Genomic DNA, 24756 nt, shown 5'->3' with positions numbered 1-24756 from the left:
TTTGTCTTTTTGGGAGTATTTATTGATGTGTTGTATTCACTATTCCGTATCTCTCAAGAATTGGAAAATCAAAAAGTTGATTGGTTGGTGGTTTGAGGTTTCAACTGTGGTCTCGTGAAGTCATTTTCAATTGTGCTACTTTGGCTCCGAGACGTGGTAGCATAGAATCAAGATTCTTCCTTTTTCGTCCCCCCACCGTTTTTTCTTCTTCTTCGGTGTTTCATCTTCAATGTTGGGCTTAATGAAGCCATTAGTTCCCTGTTTTTGTTTAATGGCTGTAATTTAAGGGGTTTAAGGAGCGGTTAAACTTGTACAGCTGTGAGCTGGGTTCTTGTCTCAGGCGTTGTACTGTGTGGATTGGTAAAAATGGGGTTGATTCCGGGGACTAGGCCGCCTCTGTATAAGTCCGGGAAGGCTCAGGGTGTATCTTCAAGATGGGTCTTCTTGCTTTGCATTGCCAGCTTTTGCTTGGGTGTTCTTGTTGTTAACAGGTCTTCCTCAGCTTTCTGTTACTGCTTTCATTCTTGAGTAAATTGAGTATTTTGTTTTCTTGAAATAGATGCTTGATCGATCTTCTCCGTTTTGAGCTTGATAGCACCAAATTGATGGTATGGTACCAGATTTGATCGTTGTAATGGGATGGGGTCCCCCCTTACTACGCTGGGTTGCAGCATAATTTCATTTTCTTTGGGGTGGGTATTGTTAGGGAACCCAGATTCAAAACGACTGTAATTTTTGCACTGATTTAGGGAGGGATTCAAAGCTTCAGTTTTTGAACTCTTATGTTTGATATTTCTTTGTGTGTGGATTTCGCTTCATCCCTTTCTAACTGGGAGATTGGAGGAACATTTCGTGCCTTTTCATTTTCCACAAGAACAAGCACTGGTTTTGATTGAAATTCTAGCAATTCACATCGATTTTGATCCATGATCATTAGATTGTAGAAACAAAGTTACCTGTATGTATTCTTTGCCACATCTCATTTTGGTTAATCAATGAAAGTTTGTATCTTTCAAATAATACTCAAACCTGGAAAGCTGTTTTATAGGATTTTTATTGGTTTTGTACAATTTATTAAACTTCCCCAGGAATCTACTTAACACCAGCAATGGTGTTTGGCATAAGCGGTTCCATTCACTGCATGAATAATGTTCAGGATTTCTACTGCCTAGTTTGCATTGATTTGGCCATGTGCTTTGACTGGTCTAGTTTCAACTGCTTGTATAGTGTGGTCCGTGTGGACATTCTTAAATATGTTTCTTCAAATTTAAATGCTTTGACAGTTTGTTTTAAGTTGTTTTCTAGGTTGTGGTCAGTTCATGGACCCATCAAAACAGCACATGGTTTTTCTCCAAAACAACTCAACTCAGGAGATTCGCTCCCTGTTCCTAAGTGCCAACAAAAGGCAAGTTCAGGTGATGAATAATGTTCTACGCCTTTTAAACTTTACTATAGTAACTTAGATGGCATTCATATTTATTGCAGGAAGCTTCTTTTCAGGAAAGGGATATCCTATCTCGAGTTTCCAAAACACATGACGTGATCATGTAATTCCATTTCCCACCTTTGTTATGAATTCAATTTCTTCTACGATGTTAATCACAAGTATCAAGAGACTTAGTTTTGGATGCGCTCTTTAGAATCTATTTAACACTGCATCAATGGGTCAAATGTTTCAGGGAATTGGATAAAACAATATCTTCACTGGAAATGCAGCTTGCTTCAGCCAGAGCTACTCAAGCAGACAATGAGGAAAGATACGAGGAAGGTGGAAAACTAGGGAATGAACCTATGAATAATCGCCGAAAAATCTTTTTTGTCATGGGAATCATTACAGCTTTCAGCAGCAGAAAGCGCAGAGATTCAATTAGAGAAACTTGGATGCCTAAAGGTTCATTATCTGATTTCTAATTAGCTCCTTTGTAGACAATGTATATTTGGTTGTTCAATTTCTTCTGATTTGTATCAGGGGAAAATTTGAAGAAGTTGGAGAAAGAAAAAGGTATTATAATGCGTTTTGTGATAGGGCACAGGTAAGTTTTGCAACTATGAAACTGATTTTGGTACAGGGCCATCCTTTGTTGCTTAATTAATGAGATATATTTTTCACTGTTCAGTGCCACTCCAGGTGGAGTCTTGGACCGTGCTATTGACGCTGAAGAAACACAACATAAAGATTTCTTAAGACTGGTATTCACTTCTTTTTGGCACACATACATGATGTTAATGTGCACTACTCTTTTAAGAATTTTTTAATACTTCAGGTGCGTTTTTTGTTGAGGTTTAGCACTTTAGCTACATTTGGCACTATGACATCATCATGCATGTGATCGGGATCATAAAGTAGAGTAGCTAAAATTTAAAAAATCCCGAACAATTTTTGTAAGAGTATCATTTGTGGTTTCCAGGTACCCTTGAGGCGCGACTTGAACCCACAATTTGTCTGTTATTTGTGGGAACTAACTAACAATGCTACATCTTATTTGTCTTTCTTGAACTTTTGGGACTCAGTTAGGGGATCTCGGGTTGTTGTATTTGCTATGGCACTATATGACAATTGACTTGCATATGCAGAACCATATAGAGGGATATCATGAATTGTCGACAAAAACCCAAATCTACTTTTCAACTGCTGCAGCAAAGTGGGATGCCGACTTCTATGTCAAAGTCGATGACGATGTGCATGTCAATCTTGGTGAGGATTCCGTCTCATTCAGTCATTCTGACACAAATTCACAGCTTACAGGCTTTTCGTGATTGGAGGAATCATGTGATAGATTCTTTATTAAATAACCTCTCTCGACAGGTATAGTAGGTTCAATCTTAGCCCGTCATCGGTCTAAACCTCGTGTTTATGTCGGCTGCATGAAGTCTGGGCCCGTTCTCGCACAGAAGTAAGCATGCATGCAGGTGTATGATCAGCTGCTTAAGTAGTGTTTAAATTTCATTTACTATATATGTGATTTGCAGAGGTGTGAAGTATCATGAACCAGAATACTGGAAATTTGGGGAGGAGGGTAATAAGTACTTTAGGCATGCAACTGGACAAATATATGCAATCTCCAAGGATTTGGCTACCTATATATCGATTAACAGGTATTGCTTTTTCTTCAAATTCTTTTACAGCACGTTTGGGTCACTGAATGAATTTTGAGGTAATAGGAATGCTATTCCATAAGGAATGGAATATGCAAAGAATAGAATATGAATTGTATTCTATTGTTTGGTTCACGGAAGGAATAGACTTTAGAAATTATATTAACAGTGTTTGGTTGGTTTAAGGAATAGAAAGGATATATGTTTTAAAAGACATAAATACCCTTATAAAATTATGTGGTGGTGTTGGTGGTGGCGATGGTAGCGGCGGTGGCGGTGGCAACGGTAGCAGTGGCGACGAGTGGCGATGGCAGTGGTGTTGGTGGTGCTAGTGGCGGTGGTGATATATATATATATATATATATATACAAAAAGGGTATTTTCGATATTAGAGTACAAAAACTATTCCCTTGGGAATAGCTAATACCAGGAGGGTCCCCTAGGAATGGCTATTCCCCCTGCAAGGGAATAGCTCATTCCCGGGAATGGTATTCCCAACCATGAAAAGACATACCAAACAATGTAAGAGGTCTATTCCCGGGAATGATATTCCATTTCCGACCTATTCAATGAACCAAACACGCTGTTAGAGTTTTTGTGAGCTGTATAGTACTGTGATATCAAAACATTTAGGCCCTGTTTGGTAACATAGTTAGCTTATTAGCCAATTTTGGCTTATTTGACCACTATTAGCTGTTTGACTTGGTTAAACAATCAATATAAGGTCCTGTTTGGTAAAAAGTTGGCCTATAGGCCAATTTTGGCTTATTTGACCACTATTAATTGTTTGATTTAGTTAAAATATCAATATAAATGTTTGGTTAATTAGCTTTTTGCAACTCCAAAAGGCTAAAATTGAAAAAGCTACCCCAAGCAACTTTTTCAATTAGCTTTTTGAGAAAATAAATTATACCAAACAGCTAACAGCTAACAGCTAATTTACCAAACACTTTTCTACAATCAGCTAATGTTATCAACTATTTATACCCTCTAATTAACACAATCAGCTAACAACTAACAGCTATCAGCTAACAGCCATTTTACCAAACAGGGCCTAAGTGTTTGATTAATTAGCTTTTTATAACAACTTATTGCTCCAAAATGCTAAAATTCAAAAAGCTGCTCAAAACAGCTTTTTCGATCAGCTTTTTGAGAAAGTCATTTTGCATGTAATCAGCTATCTGCTAACAGCTAATTTACCAAACATCTTTCTGCAATCAGCTAATGCCATCAACTAGTCAAAGCCACTAACCCAATTAGCTAACAGCTATTTACCAAACACCCCCTAATTAGTTAAATTATATATTTTCTTAGGAACATACTTCATCGATATGCAAATGAAGACGTTTCTCTTGGATCTTGGTTTATTGGGCTTGATGTAGAGCATATAGATGACCGAAGCTTGTGCTGTGGGACACCGCCTGGTAAGATGCTTGACATTTAAGTTTTGCAAATGGCTTACTATCTACTTTCCAGGAGTACTTTTATTGGCTATTAAGGGAGCATTACTATCGGTTGCACCTCTATTAATTTTCTTGAAAAGCAAGGTTTATTTCATCTCTAGTTCAAATATTCAATGGCCCATTTATTTCTACGGTTTGAATTTATTGACATTAGATGAACAAACATCACTGTTGAGCCTATTCATCAGCCTCCAACAAAGTCATAGTTGGCACACTTAGCTTTTTCAATTATGCATTTACTTCTACGGGTTTGATCAGTCAAGATCTAACAGTCAAATGCTCTTCACCTACACCCAGCTGACCCGCTGGTATTATAAATACTAGTAGCTGTGTGTATATATACATGTTTATTTATGGAATATATTTTTTCTATTGTGGAAAGAATTAGAAATTACTAAAGCGATCCCACTGGAAAAATGAAAGTTTATATAAAGTGGAGCCATAATGTCAGATTGTATAGAAAAGAAGCACCTTTGATTGATAAGTACTTTTTCTTTCCTTTTGATTCAAGATTGTGAGTGGAAGTCCCAGGCGGGGAACCTTTGTGCTGCGTCATTTGATTGGAGCTGTAGCGGGGTATGTAAATCGGTAGAAAGAATGGAAGAGGTGCACCAGAGATGCGGAGAGGGCGATGGAGCAATCTGGCATACCAGCTTTTAGAACTTGTGTACTTAACGAATCTCTTCTTATTTATTCATTAGATTGTCTTTGCGGTTTTTGTTCTTGCCCTCCCTCGGGAAGGGATCTTGACGGTGGAATGTATATGTCCGTGTGCAGTAATCAGAAATGCGACCTGTGTACATCGTTCCACGCCATTTTTGCTCATGAAAGACTCACAGATTGCAGTAAACCGCTAACCTGTTGCACATATACAAACCTGTGAAGAGATATATACTAGTTAGTTAGTTAGGAATTCAAATATCCATTTTTTTTGAGTATTTTGGTGGAATTCTTTGGACCAGTTATGCAGTGGTTAAAGTATTAAAGATATGTAAAGCAGGTTAAGGTAAAGGTAGGACTATTGATTGCAATTATTTGACATAAAAAGCATAGGGACTATGCCAATGGAAATATGCATGTTTTTCATGGAAGAAATTGTGGACCTACCATTATCATTTATCTTCACAGACCAACCAAAAATGTAAAGCATCTTTTAGTACCTTCTTTCCTTGTGAAAGTGGATGCAGCACCATAAACATACATTTCGTCCACTTACCTTAGAGTTCAATAATTCTAAAAGGATTGTATAACTTTTAAATTGCGACGGAAAACATCCTTTAAACGGTTCATATAGTTTGCACAAGTGGAGATGGGCGTGTTGAGCATATAAAATATAGGCTCTTAGTTGAGACGACGTGTTGGACAGAGACCGGTGAAGAGTCAAATTCAGCAATTGGTGGCCTGAGATGTCTCTAGAAAATATGACAGTATATAAAGAAATAAAGTTGTATATTTGCTCTGAACTATAATAGTAAATATTTGATGTAACAAGTGGTATTAGAGCGGTGGCAGATAGAGTTCCATAATTATACATATGGACACTCCGGAGGTTGTTGGGCTACTGGACGGAGGTTTTGGTGGGATGGATTGACAGTTGACAGCGATCAAGAATATGATGATCTCACGTTAAAGCCAGTGGACGGTGGTGAATGCGTGCCGAAGAATTGGTGGTTAAAATTGAGAATGCGTCAAAACCTTAAAACAGTCATTCATGTCCGGTCATCCTCGTTGCTTATGTTGTCAGTGTCGCGCCGACCCGGAGAGGCGGACAACGGCGCTGCTATTATTGCCCTTATTTTAAGAATCAAAATCGTGTTTCTGATCTTCAAGAAGTGGGCTTTCAACTAAGCACATGATTGTTGTGACTTTTGAGAACAATGAGAGCTTTTCAATGGCTGAGATTAGTTCGATAAGTCAATGGCAGTGCGATTTAATTAGCCAAATGGGGTTTTTATATTTATAGTCGCAAATTTTGAATGTGGGAGTGAGATTATGAGACATCTCATGATTATAGAAAGTGTAAGGAGAGTGATTGTGGGCTACCCACTTTGGTAGCTTATTTTTCATTTTTTTTAAAGAATCAGCTAACAGTTAATTTATCAAATATATTTTTACAATCAGCTAATATTATTAACTAGTCAAACCCACTAACTCAACCAGTTAATAGCTATCAGCTATGGGCTCTGTTTGACAAATCTAGCTGAAAAGTTAAGCTCTGTTTGGCAGAGCTTATTTAGGAGCTTATAGTTTATTTTAAGCTACTAATAAGCTATAAACTCTGTTTGATAATGTTCCCAAAATAAGCTCCTAGATTAAAATAAGAGCTTATTTTGGAACGTTACTTTAGGTAGCTTTTCAAAATAAGCTCCTAGCTTCCTAAATATTTTCCCATCTTTATCCTTATTATTTTAAAAAAAATGACATAATTTATCCTTCCCAATTAAAATCTTTTCTCTTCTCCTTTACTCGTAACTTTCACCGCAAATATTATTATTATTATTATTATTATTATTATTATTATTATTATTATTATTATTATATTTGCAACAATATAATATTGCTACTTTATTATGAGATGCTAGATCATGATTATGCTAATAGTTTTATTTCAAAATGTTATTTTTTTTAAAGACAAAATGTTAAATTTTAATATGTAAACAAACTAATTTAAATTTTATGAAGATGTCCTTTTTAGTCTTTTTACATTTATCAGCTTATCAAAAAGCTAATTTTACCAAACACTTTCAATCATAACAGCTAACTTAACCGCTCTTTAGTTTTCAGCTCCGAGCTTATAGCTTTTCAACTTTCAGCTCCTTTTCAGCTTTCAGCTCCTAGCATATAGTTTTTCAGCTAGGTTTGTCAACAGAGCCATAGGCTGTTAGAGTGTATTATGTACTTTTATTTTATTGCATATAAATAATTTAGACTAAAATCCACAAAGCACATAGTATCCACTATAGTTCATAATATAATTTATAATTATATTAGCACCCACCGACTCTCCGAGCACCAATGTACAACAAAATAAATTTACTGTATGTATTCACATTATTCTTAATTAAGTATTTTGATGACACTGATTTGAATTGACCTTCGCAATTCATATCTTGAAGTGAACACTCCTATTTAAAAACCAACTAAGTTGACATTTATAATATATGTTCTTCTCTTCAGTCTTCCCTAACAAGAATGAAGAAAAACTTGAACACGCTTTGAATTCATAGGATAACTAATAAATTTATATTTAATTCATCCACATATGAATAATGATCTTGACTAGTTTGCTGAATCTAATGCAGTTTTAAGGTGTATATTATATTTATTTTCTTGTATATATACTTACAATAATTAAAAAAAAAAAAATCTTCTTTCTCCTTTTCTATTTTAATTTATTCCTATCCAACCCGGCCGGCGCCCAACAGTATCCCGAAGCAGCTTGGTTGTGGCCTCCATGTTGGAATTGGCATATTATACATTAATGAAAAAAATACCCTTACAAATTATATACTCTGACATGTTTTAGCCGGAGGGATAACCAATGTAATCAATTTTGGCATGAAAATAATAGTCCTTGAATGGTTCTAAAGCAGAACATTTTATATACTACGGAGTATATACTTATCGTGTGTCCTTATTTTAACATTGGATAATAATAACTTTTCTTTTTTATAATGCTGACTATTTATTTATTATTATTTTTTACATTAGGTATTTATTTAATCACATATTATTATACAGGAAGACTTCTTTGAAAGGAAAACTCAAAAGCTAGAAAATAAAGTATAAAACGTGAAAAATGTGAACGCGGCTCAGCTATCACTGCTCAAAGCTCCGAACTCTTGCGCATCAGTATCACTACACAAATGGTCCTGATAAAATATATAAAACCTATACTATTTATCATGAATAAATTTATATTGTCTATAACATATATCATGTCATATTTTAAAAAGTAAAGTTAAATGTTTAGGTAGTGGTACTTTTATCTTACTTTTTATTGATAAAATAAAAGATATAGTTAGAGCATCCCCACCAATAGATTTTGGTGGGATTTTTAAGAAAATAAGATGATCTTATAAAAATAAAAATAAAAAAATAAGATGATTGGAATAGAGAGGGTGAGGTGAGAGAAAAAAAAAATCCTCCTACAAGTAGTTTTTGCATAAAAGTGGGTTATGTCGACACTGTTGGAAATTATGGAATTTTCGATCACCTGAAAGTGATCTTAAATCAAGTCGAAAGCAAAAAGTGGTCAGAAATAGTAACAAATATTTTTCCGAATACCAAAAGTGGTCGGAACAAGACTTTCGACTTGATTTAAGATCACTTTCAGGTGATCGGAAATTCCATAATTTCCAGCAGTGCGACTGCGTGGAGGAAGAAGGGTGTGCTGAAATGCGCGTCTAACAGATGCGTGCACTGCACAGGCCCCTGGGCGCGTTATACTCTCTCTTTTTTCGTGGGGGAGGGGGGGGGGTGGGGGTAGACTTAGCTTGTCTTTTTTTTTTTTTTTTTTTTTTTTTTTTTTTTTTTTTTTTCATTTTTCTTTCATAATCATACCTGAAAAATCCATCAAAAACATAAAAATTTTGTTATAAATGATATATGATTTTAGATAAATGTCAAAATTCTTTGTTTAGGATTTTCTTACAAAGATGCATGAAGAGAAGACCAGAAATGAAAAGAAAAAAGCGACACCCTCTAATCGTATACATCAACTTTAATTTCAGTTGATTCATAATAAAATCATATTTGATGAAATATTGAGTCATGACCTATCCTAGTTCGAATAAGAAATACCTCGGAACCTGGTAAACTTTAAACGGATTCGCTAGACTCTCCTTAGACTCCCCCATTCCATTTCATCGATCTATATTAATATTATAGGAATTTTAGAATAGGATAATCATATGGTTAGAAATCCTTTATTTTGAAAACCGAATCGCTCTTTTGATTTCGGAAAAACTTTCTTTATCAACATACTTTTTCTTTTACACACTAATCTCCATTCCAGAATAAGTAGGATTCATTACAAAAAAATAAAGAATCCACTCGTGAGGCGAGAACCCCCTTCCCGCCGCGGGCACTAATCTATTTTGATTTTTAACGTCTAATTAGCTAGGGAATCATTCAAATTAAGAACCAAAGCTCGTTGCTTTTTCTTTCCCCAGAATTGAATTGAAGCCCTAGCCTTATCCATTTATTCATTCGACCTAACTAGGATTTTCATTTTGTTCGGTTCTAAGAATTCGAACACGGCCTTATACCGATCTAGTAAGACTGAAATATTCTCAGAACTCTCCGTTGATCTAGTCTAGCCATATAGACGGATCCGGCTAAATGTAATAATCAAAACACTATAGTCCAAGTTTGTTAAACATGCATATAAGATAACATTAAATACTAATTACCACTTCAAACCTCAAGTTGTTGATGTTATTGTTCTTAAACTTTATGCATGTGATCAATTGAGTTGTCTATGTGAGCGCGAATTGCTGATATTGCACAAGAGACAAGACGCCAACTTGGTTCCATTAACTCCATGATAATGTATGCTAACTCTTTAGGCTATCCTTATCCTTGTAATACTCTATCACTTAAAAAAAAAAAAATCACTTTCACATCATCAAATTTGTAATTTCTCAAATATTTTCTCTACATTCCAACAATATTCTCTTACTTTCAAAGTGGTCTCACTTTAATATTATATTATAAATTATAAATATAATAATGAAATAATAATAATATAATAACTAATAATTTTTTTGTTTTAAAAAGTACATGACATCCTTTTGCAAGTTTGTAAGTTTTCTAATCAAGAAAGCCCGCAAGTCACATGATTTGTAAAGTTAAACAAAAACAAATTTAAAAGTCACTTCATAATCCACATCATCTTGTAATTAAGAAACTTTTTGGGATAAGAATAACCTTAATACTCCGAAATAACACTAGTACAAATAATAGTTCTACATAGTGTACTCAGATCCAATACACAATTGTACTATTATTATATATATATAATATATATATATATATAATATATTCCATACAAGCAAATTGTACATATTTCTCACTTAAGTTAATAATATTGATAACTATACAAAATTGCTCTATAATTTTACTCGTGAACTACTATTTATTGGTGGTGAATAAGTTGATACACAAAAATAATATATATAACAATTTTTAATATAAACCCAATGAACAAGAAAGGAGAAGAAGAGAAATTCGAGTTGTGTGTACTCACATTTTTCTTAAAATCAATTCACTACCTCCCGAGGGTGCTAGGGACGTTGTAGTGTCAGTCTCTCAGGATAAAACTGATTACAACTTTAGTATTTGATCACTTAAATATAAAGTCCGACGAACTAGAACAAAGATTGAGCACTCCGTCCTTTTACTAAGGTGTTGGCAAAACTTTTTTCGTAAGAAGAAGTTGAGAGAGGAATATATATAGAAAACACAAATTTTGAGTTCTTTAATAGGATTTGATTTGCATCCCGGTGAGGGGTAGAGAACCTCTATGCTATACAATTTAACTTCCTTTTAAAAGACTCTTATATATATATTGATGCAAACGTACTTCCCAAACCAATGTGGGATAAGTGCTTTTACAAAGGAGTTTTACTACATAGATTCCGAAAACTTTACTCCTTCATTTATACTCCCTGAGGTGGCAAATCAGGATTGATTATTTTTATCATGTGGGTCCACAGAAAAATGTCTACATCAAGAAAATGTGAGAGGAAGTACAAGTTGGGAGTTTAAAATGAGAGTACACCAAGTATTTTCCTTTACAAAGCCTTTCCACGTTCTTTTTCAACTCAAATAGGTCTACTTTGAGAATCAATTTTTCTCTTTCACCCATTATCCGTTTTGAGCATACAATATATCAATTTATTCGTCTCACTATGAAGAGTGCAAATCCACTTTGACCTGACCCAAATCAGAAGTGAACCTCACATATATTTGTACCACAAAAATAACAACTTACAATATCATTTTATGCTAAAAATTACCATGCTACTATTTCCATACTATTTATTAATATACATCACATTAGCTAACTTGTCAATATCCTTTAGAACAAAAATTAAGGGTCAAATTAAAAATTCAAAAAATGATTTTGAAAGTTAATTTTTAATTTATTTAGCGTATAGCTATCTAAGGAAAACAAAATCAACAGAAAATACTCATTACGCGAAATTTTTATTAACTTGGAATGATATCAATTAATTTATAGGTAGCCAATAAAATTTTAAACAATTAAATTTTTTTTAAATGTTTTTGAGGGGACTGATATCTCCAAAATAGTTTTCAGTGTGATACCAACTTTACAATATGCGTACTCATAATAATCCAAACCAAATTAGGTCCAGACCTTCCACTTCCACAATTATATATAGAAAAGGAATTAAAAACCCTGTCTTTGAAACACAACCACTCACCAACCAAACACCAAAACCATTCTTCCTTTTTTAAAATACTTTCCTTTGATTTTTCTCTTAGGAACAGTGAACACCTCCGCCTTTAATTTGATTATCTTATTCTCATCAACTTTGTACCACGAACAATCCCAGGAAACGTACAAACAAAGAATTTGTTGAATTTTGTTTGTGGGGGGAAGTGAAAGAAGTGTAATGTTAAGGGAGTGAAGTGAAATAAAGTCTTGGCCTACGGCAATCCGAACAGCCAGCTATCTCTTCAGAAATCTTATCCTTTCAGCTCTTCGGACACAGGTTTTTGTCCCCATTTCTGCTCGTCTGCGAATCGCCAAACCCGCCAATATTATCTCAATTTCTGTATTTCCCTTATCTTTAACCCCTCTGCCACTTACTAATTTCCCGTTATTTTATGAATCTTTAGGGGGGCTCAATCTATCTTACTGCCATCCCTTATCTTTGTTCTTCCTTTTTTGAACCCTCGAGTCATCGCCGGACTTAAAGGCTGTATCTTTATCCGATTGAATCGAGGGGGGGTTTGTTAATTTTATCCTTGTTTCTGGGTTTTCTGGTTTGGGTTATTCTTGGATTTTTTGGGGATAATGGCTTTGGTATCGGCTTTGCTTGAGATTTTCCAAAGGCCTTCAATTGGGGATGTAATACTTGAGCTGATGGTGTTTACCACGCCTATCTGGGTAGCTGTGGTGATTGGAGTTCTTGTGGGTTGGGCATGGAAGCCCCGGTGGGCTAATCTTTGTGCTAGCAGAGATTCCTTTGACTCTTTTGTGTCATCCTCTACCGGTATAAACTTGCAGCAGGTGTTCAGTGGGTTTAGCTCAATCCCAGCATTGAAACTGCAAATTCCCAAATGCTTTTCTTGGATTTCTGAGGAGACTTCTTCATCTCTCACACCTAACTCCAGGTCTGTTGAATTTTGTGTGCTTAGATAGAAATATTGCATTCTTGATTGTTTCTAGCTGACACTTGGAATTGAATTGGGATTTTCAGTTCTCCCCTGCAAGAAAATGACAAATCTAGAGTTGTAGATGAGAATGACCTTTATCATTTGTACCAATTAGTTGAAGAGAAAGATGATGGCCCTGCCTGGATTCAGATGATGGACCGGTCTGCAACGAACATGAGTTATCAAGCATGGAGAAGAGATCCTGAGGTACCATTGCTTCTAAGAATGTATATTGAGTTAAGATGTTTAGGGAAATTGCATAAATTGATTAAATTCTTGGAAGTTGTGAGTTTTGTCTAATGATATGCTTGTTTCAATACCTATATGTAACACAATTTGATGTGGATTTAGACTGGTCCTCCGCAATACCGGAGCAGAACTGTGTATGAGGATGCTACTCCTGAAATGGTGAGGGATTTCTTTTGGGATGATGAATTTCGAGCGAAGTGGGATGATATGCTTATTCATGCTGAAACGTTGGAAGATCATCCTTCCACCGGAACTATGGTGGTTCAGTGGGTGCGCAAGGTATGAACTATTCTGTCCATCGGCTCTTTTCGCCTTTGCATTTACTAATCAAGTGGCTAATATTTCTTATGCTTTTGTGCTGCAGTTTCCATTCTTTTGTAGCGATAGAGAATACATCATTGGCCGACGAATCTGGAAATCTGGACAGACTTATTATTGTGTTACTAAGGTGAGCAAAAGGAAGTTCAGGTGTAAAAGAATTGGAATCTTTTATAATGGTTGCTGAGCTGCTTAAGTTTGTGTAATCTTGTACTATTTTGTTGAGTTCAAAACTTCCTTAAAAGCACAGATATCACATTCATTTGGATTTTGTTTGTTTGTTTGGTTAAATATCGTAGTTAAGTGACTGTCAGTGGTAGGAGGATATATTTCCCTTGAACAAAACTATATAATCAAACTGGAAAAGCTGTTAATCCAGCTCATTATTGATTACGAAGAGATTAAAGATGTTGGTAGACCTATCTTTACATACTTTGTTTTTCAATTCCATTTCCCGGGCCTTAGTGTTTCAAGTGAATGGTTGTGCTCCAACAAGGATTCCATCGGCTAGTATTGATTCTCTATTAAAAACATTCTTATTTTTAGTAGTTAAACGAATTTGTGTACTATGACTTGCTATTTTCTGTGGTATAACAGTTCCTTGATGAAGCTAGTGTTACGTATACTGATATACCCGTGAATTTATATAGTTTGTGTGTCAAAGATTAGTAGATGACAGTTCATTACAATATATTTCAGGGTGTGCCGAATGATGTTCCACGACAGAGCAAACCGAGACGTGTGGATTTGTATTATTCAAGTTGGTGTATTAGGCCAGGTAATCGAGCTGCCGGAATTGCTTTCTTTTGTTGTGTCACTAATTTATCAGTTTGATCGAATGAGTTATTTAGTTACTAGTCTATCGGTGTCGTTCTTGATTGTATTCCTTTAAGAATTAAGAAACATTTTCACTGAGCTGAGATTAGTCGTGTTTCTCAACGAAACAGGTGCTTCCAAGAGAGATGGTCAGATGACCGCCTGCGAGGTGCTACTCTTTCACCACGAGGACATGGGGATACCTTGGGAAATCGCGAAACTTGGCGTTCGCCAGGGCATGTGGGGAGCTGTCAAGAAGATCGACCCCGGTCTACGTGCCTATCAGAAACACAGAGCCACCGAGGCCCCATTGTCCCGATCCGCCTGCATGGCTCAGATCAACACAAAAGTCACCACCGACGACCTGCGCTCGCTGGAGCTAAGACGCACCATGTCTGAAGCCGAAGCCTCGGGCTCTTCCGATAAGCCAACCGGGAGGAACATACCTAAGCTCCTCGTCGTGGGTGGAGCCGTTGCCCTCGCCTGTAGCATCGACCGCGGCCTCCTCACCAAGGCCCTCATATTCGGCGTTGCCCGGCGGTTCGCCGGGTTCGGGAAGAGGTTGTGAGATGGTTTTGCCCAGAATTTGCTTATTCAATTCTTCCATGAGTAGCTGCAAATGGTCATCCCCAACCCCAAGATTGATCCAGAAGTTAAAGATTGAGAAAATGAATGTATTATTCTATTTGTCATTTTTAGAAATTTTGATCCTTAGAGATAAGTGTGCAAATCATAATCATAACCACCAATTTATGGATCATTATTTTGGCACCATTCTTTTCCTACCTTTGTTCAGTGAATTACACTATCCTTAACCACAGGAAAGGAAAGTTTTACGGTATCGTGTTATATATGTTAACCATATAAATAAGAGGTTTTTCTTTATTCTGTAAAATATAATAAATAATAAATTTGTTTTTATTTTTATTTTGTGGTCCTAATAAATTCGGTTTTTTTATAAATTGTAATTCCAAAACGAATTATAGGGCAGGAAGTGCGAGCGAGCAGTACAAGGGGGGTGGGGTTCCAACTTCCGGACTGCGAATCGGGTCGGGTTCCGGCGGGATTTTTTTTCCGTTGATCTATTCCCCCTTTTGTTTTCCGGCGTTAAAAATGAAGTGCTCCGTCGCTCTTGTCGCCTCTCTGCTCGCCGCTTCCACGGTGACTCTTACGTCATCCTCCGGTTATCGTGAAGTGCGACGCAACCCTATCTCCGCCGAGGTTAATTTTCCAGTTCCTCTAATTTCAGATCCATATATTTTCTGTACAAATTATTATAATATTACACAGAAAGTTGCAATCGATTCACTGATATTGCAGGGGCATTCATATTATTCGAGGTTTTCATTGGATGAATCGCAGAGGAGAGCATCCCTGTCAAACAATGAGAAATTTGTGCCCAAATTTGACGGCTTAAGGTTCATCGAGACTTTAGTGACGGCTCACCGGTAAACTCATCGGATTGGGAGATCAAATTCATTAGCCCGGTGGCTGATAATTTTGCAGAAATAGCCAAAAATAAAGCGGAGCAGGTAGCGTTAGCCCTTAGGGCATTCATCAATTTGTTGATTGCAATTGCCAATTGGGATGACCCTGAATGCAGTTTTGTGATTTGTGTTAAATCTCATTGAGACTAATGTTTCATAATATATAAAATTTTGATTTTTGAGTTGTGACTGTTTGGGGTTGTTTGTGTTTTCTTGATATACAATTTAAATTTGCAAAAAATAAATTTAAATGTGTTGAAACTTAATTAAGATAAACAAGGGTATAATTCCATAACTCTGTCTGCCTCAAATTCAAGTCCTCTTCTCTTAATTCTTTAAAAAAAGAACACGATATTGGGCATTGGCTTGATGGGCTAAGTTTAACTTAATATTTAATCACATTCTAAAGGTGAAGATTGTCACACCCTTCCATGTTACACTATTTGAAAACTATGTACCATACAAGAGGAATCTACAAATGTCAAGGTAAAAGTCTGCTGAATTCACCTTCACCACCACTAAATATCCTTTGTGAGAATAAGGGAATGATGCGCCGTGGAATAGTCACTGCCATAGAAGTGAATTCGTCGCTATTGGTGTAGGTTCACAAACACGACATTGCCCTTCAAGATTGATACAAAAATTTCCATTTTGGTGCACACAGGGGTTCCAAGGAGACAAGAGGTAGAGATATTGGACAATTTTGTCTGCAACCTTGTTTAAATGGTAGTGGTAGATCAGAGGCCAAACATTACAGGGCGTTTGGTTGGAGGGGAGGAATTATGTTGGAAAGGAATTGTAATTCCATGGGAGTTGAATTACTGGAAATAAAGTGAGAATTTAAATTCCAGTGTTTGGTTGACAGGAATAGAATTACTGAGAATTTCAATTCCAATGTTTGGTATACATGGGAATTGAAAGGGAATAAGTATTATAAAGTCAAAAATGTCCATTATTGTTGTTAGACATTAATTTTAGGTTAAAAAATGAATGGGTAATTTTGACTCATCACTATCTTTTTTTCCAGGAATTAAAATCCTAGGGGGGGACATAGGATTTTAATTCCATGAAAATGGGGGAATGGAATTGCAATTCCCTCCAACCAAACTACGGAATTTAATGGCCTTTGGAATTATGTGGGAATTAAGTGGGAAGGGAATTTAAAATCCCTCCAACCAAATGCCCTGTTTAGAGTTCAATTTTTTTTTCCTACCATTTTTAGGTGTTTCCAGCCATGAATTACTATGGCAAGTTTAATTGCCAGAAACATTTTGGACAATCAAAATTACTTATTTATTCCTTTGGCCGGTCATGGCGTATGTGAATATCATCTTGGGTGACAAACATGACAATGGAAAGAGACTCCTTCGAACTATGATATGCAAATATCATCTTGGGTGACAAACATGACAATGAAAAAGTGACTCCTCTGAACTATGATATGCAATTCAGCAGAATGGAAATAGATACTCAGGTGGTGTGCAAGACTACAGCGTTAGTCTTGGGTATGTTTGACCAAATCATTAAAGAAGTTTAAGTTTCAAATTTGTGAAACAATATGTGAATCAAGTTTTCTCTGTAGGATTGTTAGGGGAGTTGTTTCTATGTCTGACGGTAATGAATGGTTGACCACTCCATCAATCTTTATTGTAAATGTTTTAGCCTATGATTAATGAATTAGCTTCTTTTAAAAAGTTGGTGAAAATAAAATTTTTAGGAAAACGAAAATCTTATGTGCATGACATACATTTTCTGTGACCTGTTCCACCCTATATGAGGAAGTATTTTATTTCGAGCTTCATTCTGAGTTTTGAGAATATAATTAATGTTCCTACAACTTCCACTCCCAACACATGCATATTGTCCTTCCAATAAGAGTGCCGCAGTATTGAATGTGATCGATCTAATGACAACATTTCTAATAATACATTTTCAGTTTGCTTAATTTCTGCCTATTCACAATATTTGCTTTGCTTAGCTCGTTCTTCATTCAGACTTTTCTCTTGTCTTCTTTTATCAATCTCCCTTATAAATACCTATATATCAAGAGTTCATTTGATTTCATTGATGGTAATAAGGGTTAGAGCAACCCCTATAGAGTTTTCGGAGTGGTTTTTGAGGAGGTTTTTGCTGAAATGGAACAGAGAGAAAGGGGAGAGAGAGAAGATTTGGGGTTCTTGTTGAAGAACTTGATTTTTGTCTCCAAAGCCTGGTCCGTGTGCATGCCAGCCATGCATAACAGTGACTAGCCAAGCACGCGCACTCCGTGTTAAACAATAGTTACTCATTTTTCTTCTTAAAATTTGTGCAAAAAATTAACTATTGAAGATGCTCTTAGAGGACTGGTGAACTTGTTGACACCGTGAAAGATGGAGGGTTGGGTATACATGGTTCCACATGGGATGAATATGATGGGAGCTTTCAATTCAATTTTAAGTTGATGCATGCATGTGATTGTTGGCAGTGTTACGTTTGTTGATATCATTGTTTACTTTTGCTTAGTCGTCCATCCTTAATTAGCTAGCTTGTTTTCTCAGAACAAATGATTATATATGGTTGCTGCTTTCTTATCTGCTTGAATTGCATGCTGCGTTGTTGAACCTGCAGATGATATGATATACTAACTGCAGTCTATATATAGAACACAATTGCATTATATTTGCCGATAAAAATCTGCATCTATGTCACATACATACAGAAGCTCCATTGAATAAGGCATATACATATATGCCTTGCGTGTTTATGATGGACATATAAGCACAAAAATATTAGAAATATACACTAACATGTATACGTTCAACCATTTTTCTAAGTTCAAAAAACAATACAAATCATATTTGGCAAATGCGTTTTTTATTTGGTCAACATAAAATACACCGTATTTTCCAATTAAATTTTTCCTAGGATTATCCCATGCTTTTAAATTTTACCTATTTTTGTCAATTTCCCTAGCTTATATGTTTTTTAATTGAAAAATAAAAATAAAAATATGGAGACTAGGATGAGAACTGATTGTATTATATTTTCTGAACTTGATTACAATGAGATCAGATGATGTGAATATATAGAATAGAGAGTCACAGTGTGACAATGATAAGAAGTAGAGAGTCACAGTGTGACAAGGATAAGAAGTTCTAAACAGACTCATATACATAGAGTCCTAATACTCCCCCTCAAGCACAGTGTATACTAGTAACCTGTAGCTTGTCCCTTAAGGAAGAAAATCTAGGTCCAGGCAGAGCTTTGGTGAAGATATCAGCAAGTCGATCCTTTGTGGAGATGAAGTTGACTTGGATATCGCCCGAAGCTACTCGATCGCGAACAAAATGATAATCAATCTCCACATGCTTGGTGCGGGCATGAAAGATTAGATTGGCACTCATATATGTAGCTCCTAGATTATCACACCATAATTTTGGAATAGAAATACCCGGAATCTGTATCTCACGCAATAATGACATAATCCATAGAACCTCAGCACAAACATCTGCAAGAGCTTTGTATTCAGCCTCAGTGGATGACCTGGCAACAGTTCTCTGTTTCTTGCAAACCCATGATATAAGATTACTCCCCAAGAAAACAGCAAAACCACTCGTGGATTTTCGATCGTCAGGACAACCAGCCCAATCAAAATCAGAGAAAGCATGAATGTCTCTAGATGAGCACCTTCGTATGCGTAAACCATGATCAACTGTTCCCTTAACATACCTGAGTACCCGTTTGAGCTGCTCCCAGTGTGATATGGTGGGAGCATGCATATGCTGGCATAATTGATTAACTGCAAAGGATAAGTCAGGTCATGTGACAGTGAGATATTGCAGTACTCCAGCTAGACTCCTGTACTGTGTGGGATCATCATATAGATCTGAATTGAAAGGGACAGTTTTCGAGACAGAGATAGGTGTAGAAAGGGGTTTGCATTCAGACATTCCAACCCGTTTTAAAATATCATTCATATACCGTTGTTGAGATAAAATAATCCCATTGTCACTCTTAACTGTTTCAATACCCAGAAAAAAAAATTGGTTCACCAAGATCTCTGATTTTGAATGTAGCAGACAGTTTGGACAAGAGCTGAGACATAATACCCTGATCACTTCCCATTACAAGAATGTCATCCACGTACACCAATAGATAAACCAAAGCAGAGTCTTTAGAGTAATAGAACAGAGAGACATATGTCTTGGATGCTTGAAAGCCAACCGATAGTAAGAACGTATGTAGTCGATTAAACCAAGTTCTGGGAGCTTGTTTTAACCCATACAGAGATCTTTTTAACAAACAAACATGATTCGGGAAGTTAGCATCAATATAACCAGGGGGTTGCTTCATATAAACTGTTTCAGCCAGATTACCATTCAGAAAAGCATTATGAACATCTAGCTGTTTGATAGACCACCCAGATGATAAAGCTAGAGATAGAAGGAGTCTTACAGTCGTAGGCTTTACCACTGGACTAAAAGTGTCGAAGAAGTCCTGACCTGGCACCTGATTAAAACCTTTCGCAACCAGCCTGGCTTTATGCCTTTCAATAGCACCATCAGCCTTTCTCTTCATACGAAACACCCATTTACAGCCAATAATATTCATACCTGCAGTGGGTGGAACTAGAGACCATGTGTGGTTATGCAGGAGAGCATTGAATTCTTGGTCCATGGCTTCACGCCACTCAGGATATTTGACAGCTTGAGAGTAACATGTGGGTTCCGTGGGATGCACTTGAGCTGCTAGAGCAAAAAGAGGAGCATCTGCGTTACGTTGCTGCGAGTGGCCATAGAGTGAGTACGAACATTGGGCCTGATGGACCGCCCACGTGGACGGCCTCGCCGGCGAGCAACAGGCTCCACAGGATCACCCGATGATGCAGCCTGTCCGGGATCCACGGCTGGTTCGAATGAAGCAGGTAGCGGCGGTTCTGGCAGCTCATCATTGGACACGGCAGGGATAGGTGTGCTGTGACTGAGAACAGATTCCGCCCAAGGTCCAGAAAACGGAGTAGATAGATCCTGTAAAGAAGTTTTAGTAGCAAAGGGGGAAACTTCTTCATCAAATCTGACATGCCTGCATGTGTAAATCTTATTAGTATGTAAGTCCATGCATCTGTACCCCCTAAAGGACTCAGGATAACCTAGGAAGACACATGGAGAAGACCTGTATGACATCTTATGACGATTATATGGCCGAAGATGAGGGTAGCATAAACACCCAAAGACACGAAGAAAAAGATAGGAAGGAGGGGATTTATGTAACAGGAGATGAGGACTAGAGTTATTTAATACAGAAGATGGCATTCTGTTAATTAAATAGACAGCAGTCTCAAAGGCAAAATCCCAAAATTTCAACGGAACAGAGGCATGAGCTAGAAGAGCCAGACCAGTTTCAACAATGTGACGATGATTTCGTTCAACACGACCATTCTGTTCATGTGTATAGGCACAGGATTGTCTATGTTGAATTCCTAATTGAACAAACAAAGAATGCAACTTTTTGTACTCAGCACCTAAATCAGACTGAATGGCCTTTATTTTGCAATTAAAGGACCGTTCAACAAGAGTACGAAATTTATCAAAGATGACATAAAGATCAGACTTTAATTTCATAGGGAAGAACTATGTATAACGGGAATAGTCATCCACAAAGATCACAAAATAACGGAAGCCAGAAGTAGATAAAGTGAGCGCAGGACCCCAAATGTCTGTGTAAATAAGATCTAGGACTTGAGAACTAGAAGAAGCAACACGGGGGAGGGGAAAACGGGCAGATTTGCCTAATTGACACGCATTGCATAAAGAATTATGACAACGAATATTATCACGAGACCCACTAACCAAACAAGAACGAAGTATATGGCTAAGAACACGGTTATGAGGATGACCCAGACGATTGTGCCAAGTGGAAGCCGAGGCACGAGCGGAAATAAACGCTGACGGAGATGAACTAGGTAATGAAAGTGTGTATAGTCCCCCCGAACTATTGCCCCGAAGAAGTATTTCCTTGGTATTGATATCTTTGACAACAAAAAAGGAGGGGTGAAACTCAAAAAAGACTTTATTATCGGATGCAAACTTCTGAACAGATAATAAAGAATAGACAAACGCGGAACGTGAAGTATATCAGACAATGTAAATGATCTAGAAGGGGTATTAAAAGAGGCATGGCCAACATGACTAATAGATAAACCCATACCGTCACCGACACGTAAAGTGTCATTACCAGTGTACTTCTCCATTGTAGAAAGGGCAGCAATGTTCGGAGTTGCATGATTTGTGGCTCCGGTGTCCGAAACCCAAGTATGAGAATTTGACGAGGTTTTAGCAACTAAACCATTCTGAAACACCAAATTAGCCTGAGAACCCGGAGCCCCTGAATATCGCCGAAAACAGTTGACTCCCGTGTGACCGAAACTTTTGCAAATTTGACACGGATCATTATAGCGCCAAAAACAATTGGCTCCCGTGTGACCAAAACGTTTACAAATTTGACACGGATCATCATAGCGCCAAAAACAATTGGCTCCCGTGTGACCAAAACGTTTACAAATTTGACACGGATCATCATAGCGCCAAAAACAATTGACTCCTGTGTGGCCGAAACCTTTACAGATTTGACACGGATCATCGAAGCCACGTTGTTGACCTCCACGGTAATTAAGGTTGTCATCGCAGCGCTGCATCTTCTTGATTTTATGAATCACAAAACCCTAACTAACTGATACCAGATGAGAACTGATTGTATTATATTTTCTGAACTTGATTACAATGAGATCAGATGATGTGAATATATAGAATAGAGAGTCACAGTGTGACAATGATAAAAAGTAGAGAGTCACAGTATGACAAGGATAAGAAGTTCTAAACAGACTCATATACATAGAGTCCTAATAACTAGAAATACAAGCTTCGCAATAAACTATGAAGAAAAAAAAAAAAAGGGAAAGTAGATTGCCAACTTGTCAAGTAAGCTAGTTACTTGCTACGTCAAGTCACGAGGGTGAATTGCATTCTTTTTTCAAGTTTGGAGGTGTATTTAGATTTTTTTTTTTTTTTTTTTTGTTCCGTTCAAATTCCTAATTCATGGTTTATTTATCTCTTACCAAGTGAAAGATGCTATTCAATCATCATAATTTAACTCCTCTACATACAATTTTGTAGAGTCGAGTATATAAGTTCAGGGCAAAAGATTTCTCTTTTTTTTTTTTTTTTTTTTTTTTGTTGCACCAAAGAAAATAAGATCAAATAACATTACTGAAAAAAAAAAATTATCAAATAGATTCTTGAACTTTATAGAGAAATTAATTAATCTCTGAAATTCTAAAAGTTACAATTAAATCTATCAATTAGTGATTTTTTGCATTCAGACCCAAAGATCCATTAAACTCCCCGTAAAAGCTGATAACATCTTATGTGACTTTTTTTTTTTTTTTCAATACATAATAATAATAAAAAAGTCGATCATGACTAACATTTTTTGCATTCAGACCCAAGTTTCAGGCCGCCTTGGTTGCCATAAATGCTTACCCTCTTCGTCTCCAGATTTAGAGACGAAAGAAGAAGAATAAGACATTTATGACCATCGTATATATATAATTTAATATGAATTTATTATTATTTATTTATTTAAAAATGTTACGTTAATTGTCACATCAGATATTACCGACATTATCGAAAATTAATCAATTCTTAAACCTAAATGTACAAAAATTACTAATTAATAGACCAAATTATGATTTGTAAAAATTCAAGAAATTAATTAATTTCTCGTATGTATAATGTCAAAAATTTATTTAACCTTTTACCAAACCCACCCACATGCAATGATTTTGCGGTTTTTGGCCGAGTTCCGACAATGTTGAATTGGATGCCACGTATTTTGTCCGGTGCTACAGAGGGGCGGTGATGCACCGAATTTACAAGAAAGCAAAAAAAAAAAAAAAAAAAAGGAGTCTTAAAAGCACATCTTGTTTCAAGTTGCTAACCATGTGAGTTGTGACCTTTCAACCCCTTTCCCTATTCATTTACCCTGCACCTCCCCATACCAATTCAATGTCAAATTCACTTCAGAAACATCATTGTAATTTATTTTTTAAAAATATTTTTAAAAAGTAATACTCTCGTAACTAATCAGATTTGGTATAGGAAAATAGGTTTGTGGTCCCATATTAAATTATGTGTGGGACTGCATAAACCAGATGTGAAATTCCCCATAACATCAAAAGCCAGGCTTTACTCTTTAGCCTCCTAATCAATCAAAGCATCTCAGAGGAGTGGACACTGCTTCTCTCTCTTTCTCATCTCAAAGGAATAACATACTTTTTATACGCAGAGTCTAATCGATTTCTTGCTCGATTGTACAAAACTAACTAAACTTTACATTTCTGACTCCCCCATTCTTTCTTCTTTTAATTTGTTTCTCACTTTCCTACCCTCCTTCTAACTAAAGCAACCATAATAATTCTGCTCCAAATACATCTAAACTAAATTGGTTTCCTTCATTAACTGTTACATGTGTTAATGTACCAGCATTTGAAAAACTCGTAAATCATTAAAACACTTCCTATAATTTCCTTTTTCCTACAAAACTTTATGATAAGTGGGGACCTCAAATTGAATTTTAGTCATATCCTCCCTTTTTTTTTAATTAACACTATTCAATATTCACTCCCTATTTCCCATAAACCTATCCCTCACTTTTTTTTTTTTTTTTAAATACTCAAAAGTAATGGGGAATCAAATATAACGGCGAATCTTTCATATTTTTATGTAATCGTTTTTACTAGAGTAGTGATACGCCTAAAGAAATATGAACAATTAATTATAATTAAAATTAGAGTAACATTTTTATTATATAATTATTAAGGGTTTAGCCTGTGTATTTGTGACACCTAAAGCTAGTTGCTTGCTCAAAAGCAGCTAAAGTGC

General features: G+C 36.3%; 2 protein-coding genes and 1 long non-coding RNA gene across 5 annotated transcripts; 2 read left to right on the top strand and 1 right to left on the bottom strand.

The window, feature by feature from the left end:
- On the top strand, positions 1 to 5465 carry LOC109165202 (beta-1,6-galactosyltransferase GALT31A). 2 transcript variants are annotated; one of them, XM_019313868.1, is made up of 11 exons: positions 20 to 491; positions 1306 to 1405; positions 1486 to 1547; positions 1680 to 1891; positions 1970 to 2033; positions 2118 to 2190; positions 2575 to 2695; positions 2807 to 2894; positions 2971 to 3096; positions 4411 to 4520; positions 5071 to 5465. In XM_019313868.1, exons 1-11 carry the CDS (start codon positions 367 to 369, stop codon positions 5217 to 5219), a joined length of 1230 nt encoding a protein of 409 aa, XP_019169413.1. In that variant the 5' UTR covers positions 20 to 366; the 3' UTR covers positions 5220 to 5465. The 2 variants fall into 2 exon arrangements, with proteins under 2 accessions (XP_019169414.1, XP_019169413.1); XM_019313869.1 differs by lacking the exons at positions 4411 to 4520; positions 5071 to 5465 and adding an exon at positions 3687 to 3729 and having other exon boundaries at positions 1 to 491; positions 2971 to 3135.
- Positions 4206 to 24661, bottom strand: LOC109165203. Its single transcript, XR_002051501.1, has 3 exons — positions 24313 to 24661; positions 19369 to 19372; positions 4206 to 4215 (listed from the first exon to the last, which is right to left on the bottom strand). It is a non-coding gene; the product is annotated as an uncharacterized LOC109165203 (long non-coding RNA).
- Positions 12000 to 15244, top strand: LOC109165201. Of its 2 annotated transcripts, XM_019313867.1 has the most exons (7): positions 12000 to 12926; positions 13013 to 13175; positions 13320 to 13496; positions 13582 to 13665; positions 14235 to 14313; positions 14483 to 14940; positions 14974 to 15244. In XM_019313867.1, the coding sequence occupies exons 1-6, from the start codon at positions 12607 to 12609 to the stop codon at positions 14917 to 14919; spliced, it is 1260 nt and encodes a 419-aa protein (XP_019169412.1). In that variant the 5' UTR covers positions 12000 to 12606; the 3' UTR covers positions 14920 to 14940; positions 14974 to 15244. The 2 variants fall into 2 exon arrangements, with proteins under 2 accessions (XP_019169412.1, XP_019169411.1); XM_019313866.1 differs by having other exon boundaries at positions 14483 to 15244.
- Positions 24662 to 24756: the final 95 nt, after the last annotated feature.

Source organism: Ipomoea nil, unplaced genomic scaffold (genome assembly GCF_001879475.1).
Source record: "Ipomoea nil cultivar Tokyo-kokei standard unplaced genomic scaffold, Asagao_1.1 scaffold3069, whole genome shotgun sequence".
Taxonomy (NCBI): Eukaryota; Viridiplantae; Streptophyta; class Magnoliopsida; order Solanales; family Convolvulaceae; genus Ipomoea; species Ipomoea nil.
This window is presented reverse-complemented; position numbering and strand designations above follow the sequence as displayed.

Excerpts from the sequence above, each read along its gene's own strand:
- LOC109165202 (XM_019313868.1), top strand. The coding sequence starts at position 367 with ATGGGGTTGATTCCGGGGACTAGGCCGCCTCTGTATAAGTCCGGGAAG. Across the intron at positions 1,406-1,485 it reads TTCCTAAGTGCCAACAAAAG|GAAGCTTCTTTTCAGGAAAG; the intron begins GCAAGTTCAGGT and ends TATTTATTGCAG. Across the intron at positions 4,521-5,070 it reads GTGCTGTGGGACACCGCCTG|ATTGTGAGTGGAAGTCCCAG; the intron begins GTAAGATGCTTG and ends TTTTGATTCAAG.
- LOC109165201 (XM_019313867.1), top strand. The coding sequence starts at position 12,607 with ATGGCTTTGGTATCGGCTTTGCTTGAGATTTTCCAAAGGCCTTCAATT. Across the intron at positions 12,927-13,012 it reads TCTCTCACACCTAACTCCAG|TTCTCCCCTGCAAGAAAATG; the intron begins GTCTGTTGAATT and ends TGGGATTTTCAG. Across the intron at positions 13,176-13,319 it reads CATGGAGAAGAGATCCTGAG|ACTGGTCCTCCGCAATACCG; the intron begins GTACCATTGCTT and ends ATGTGGATTTAG.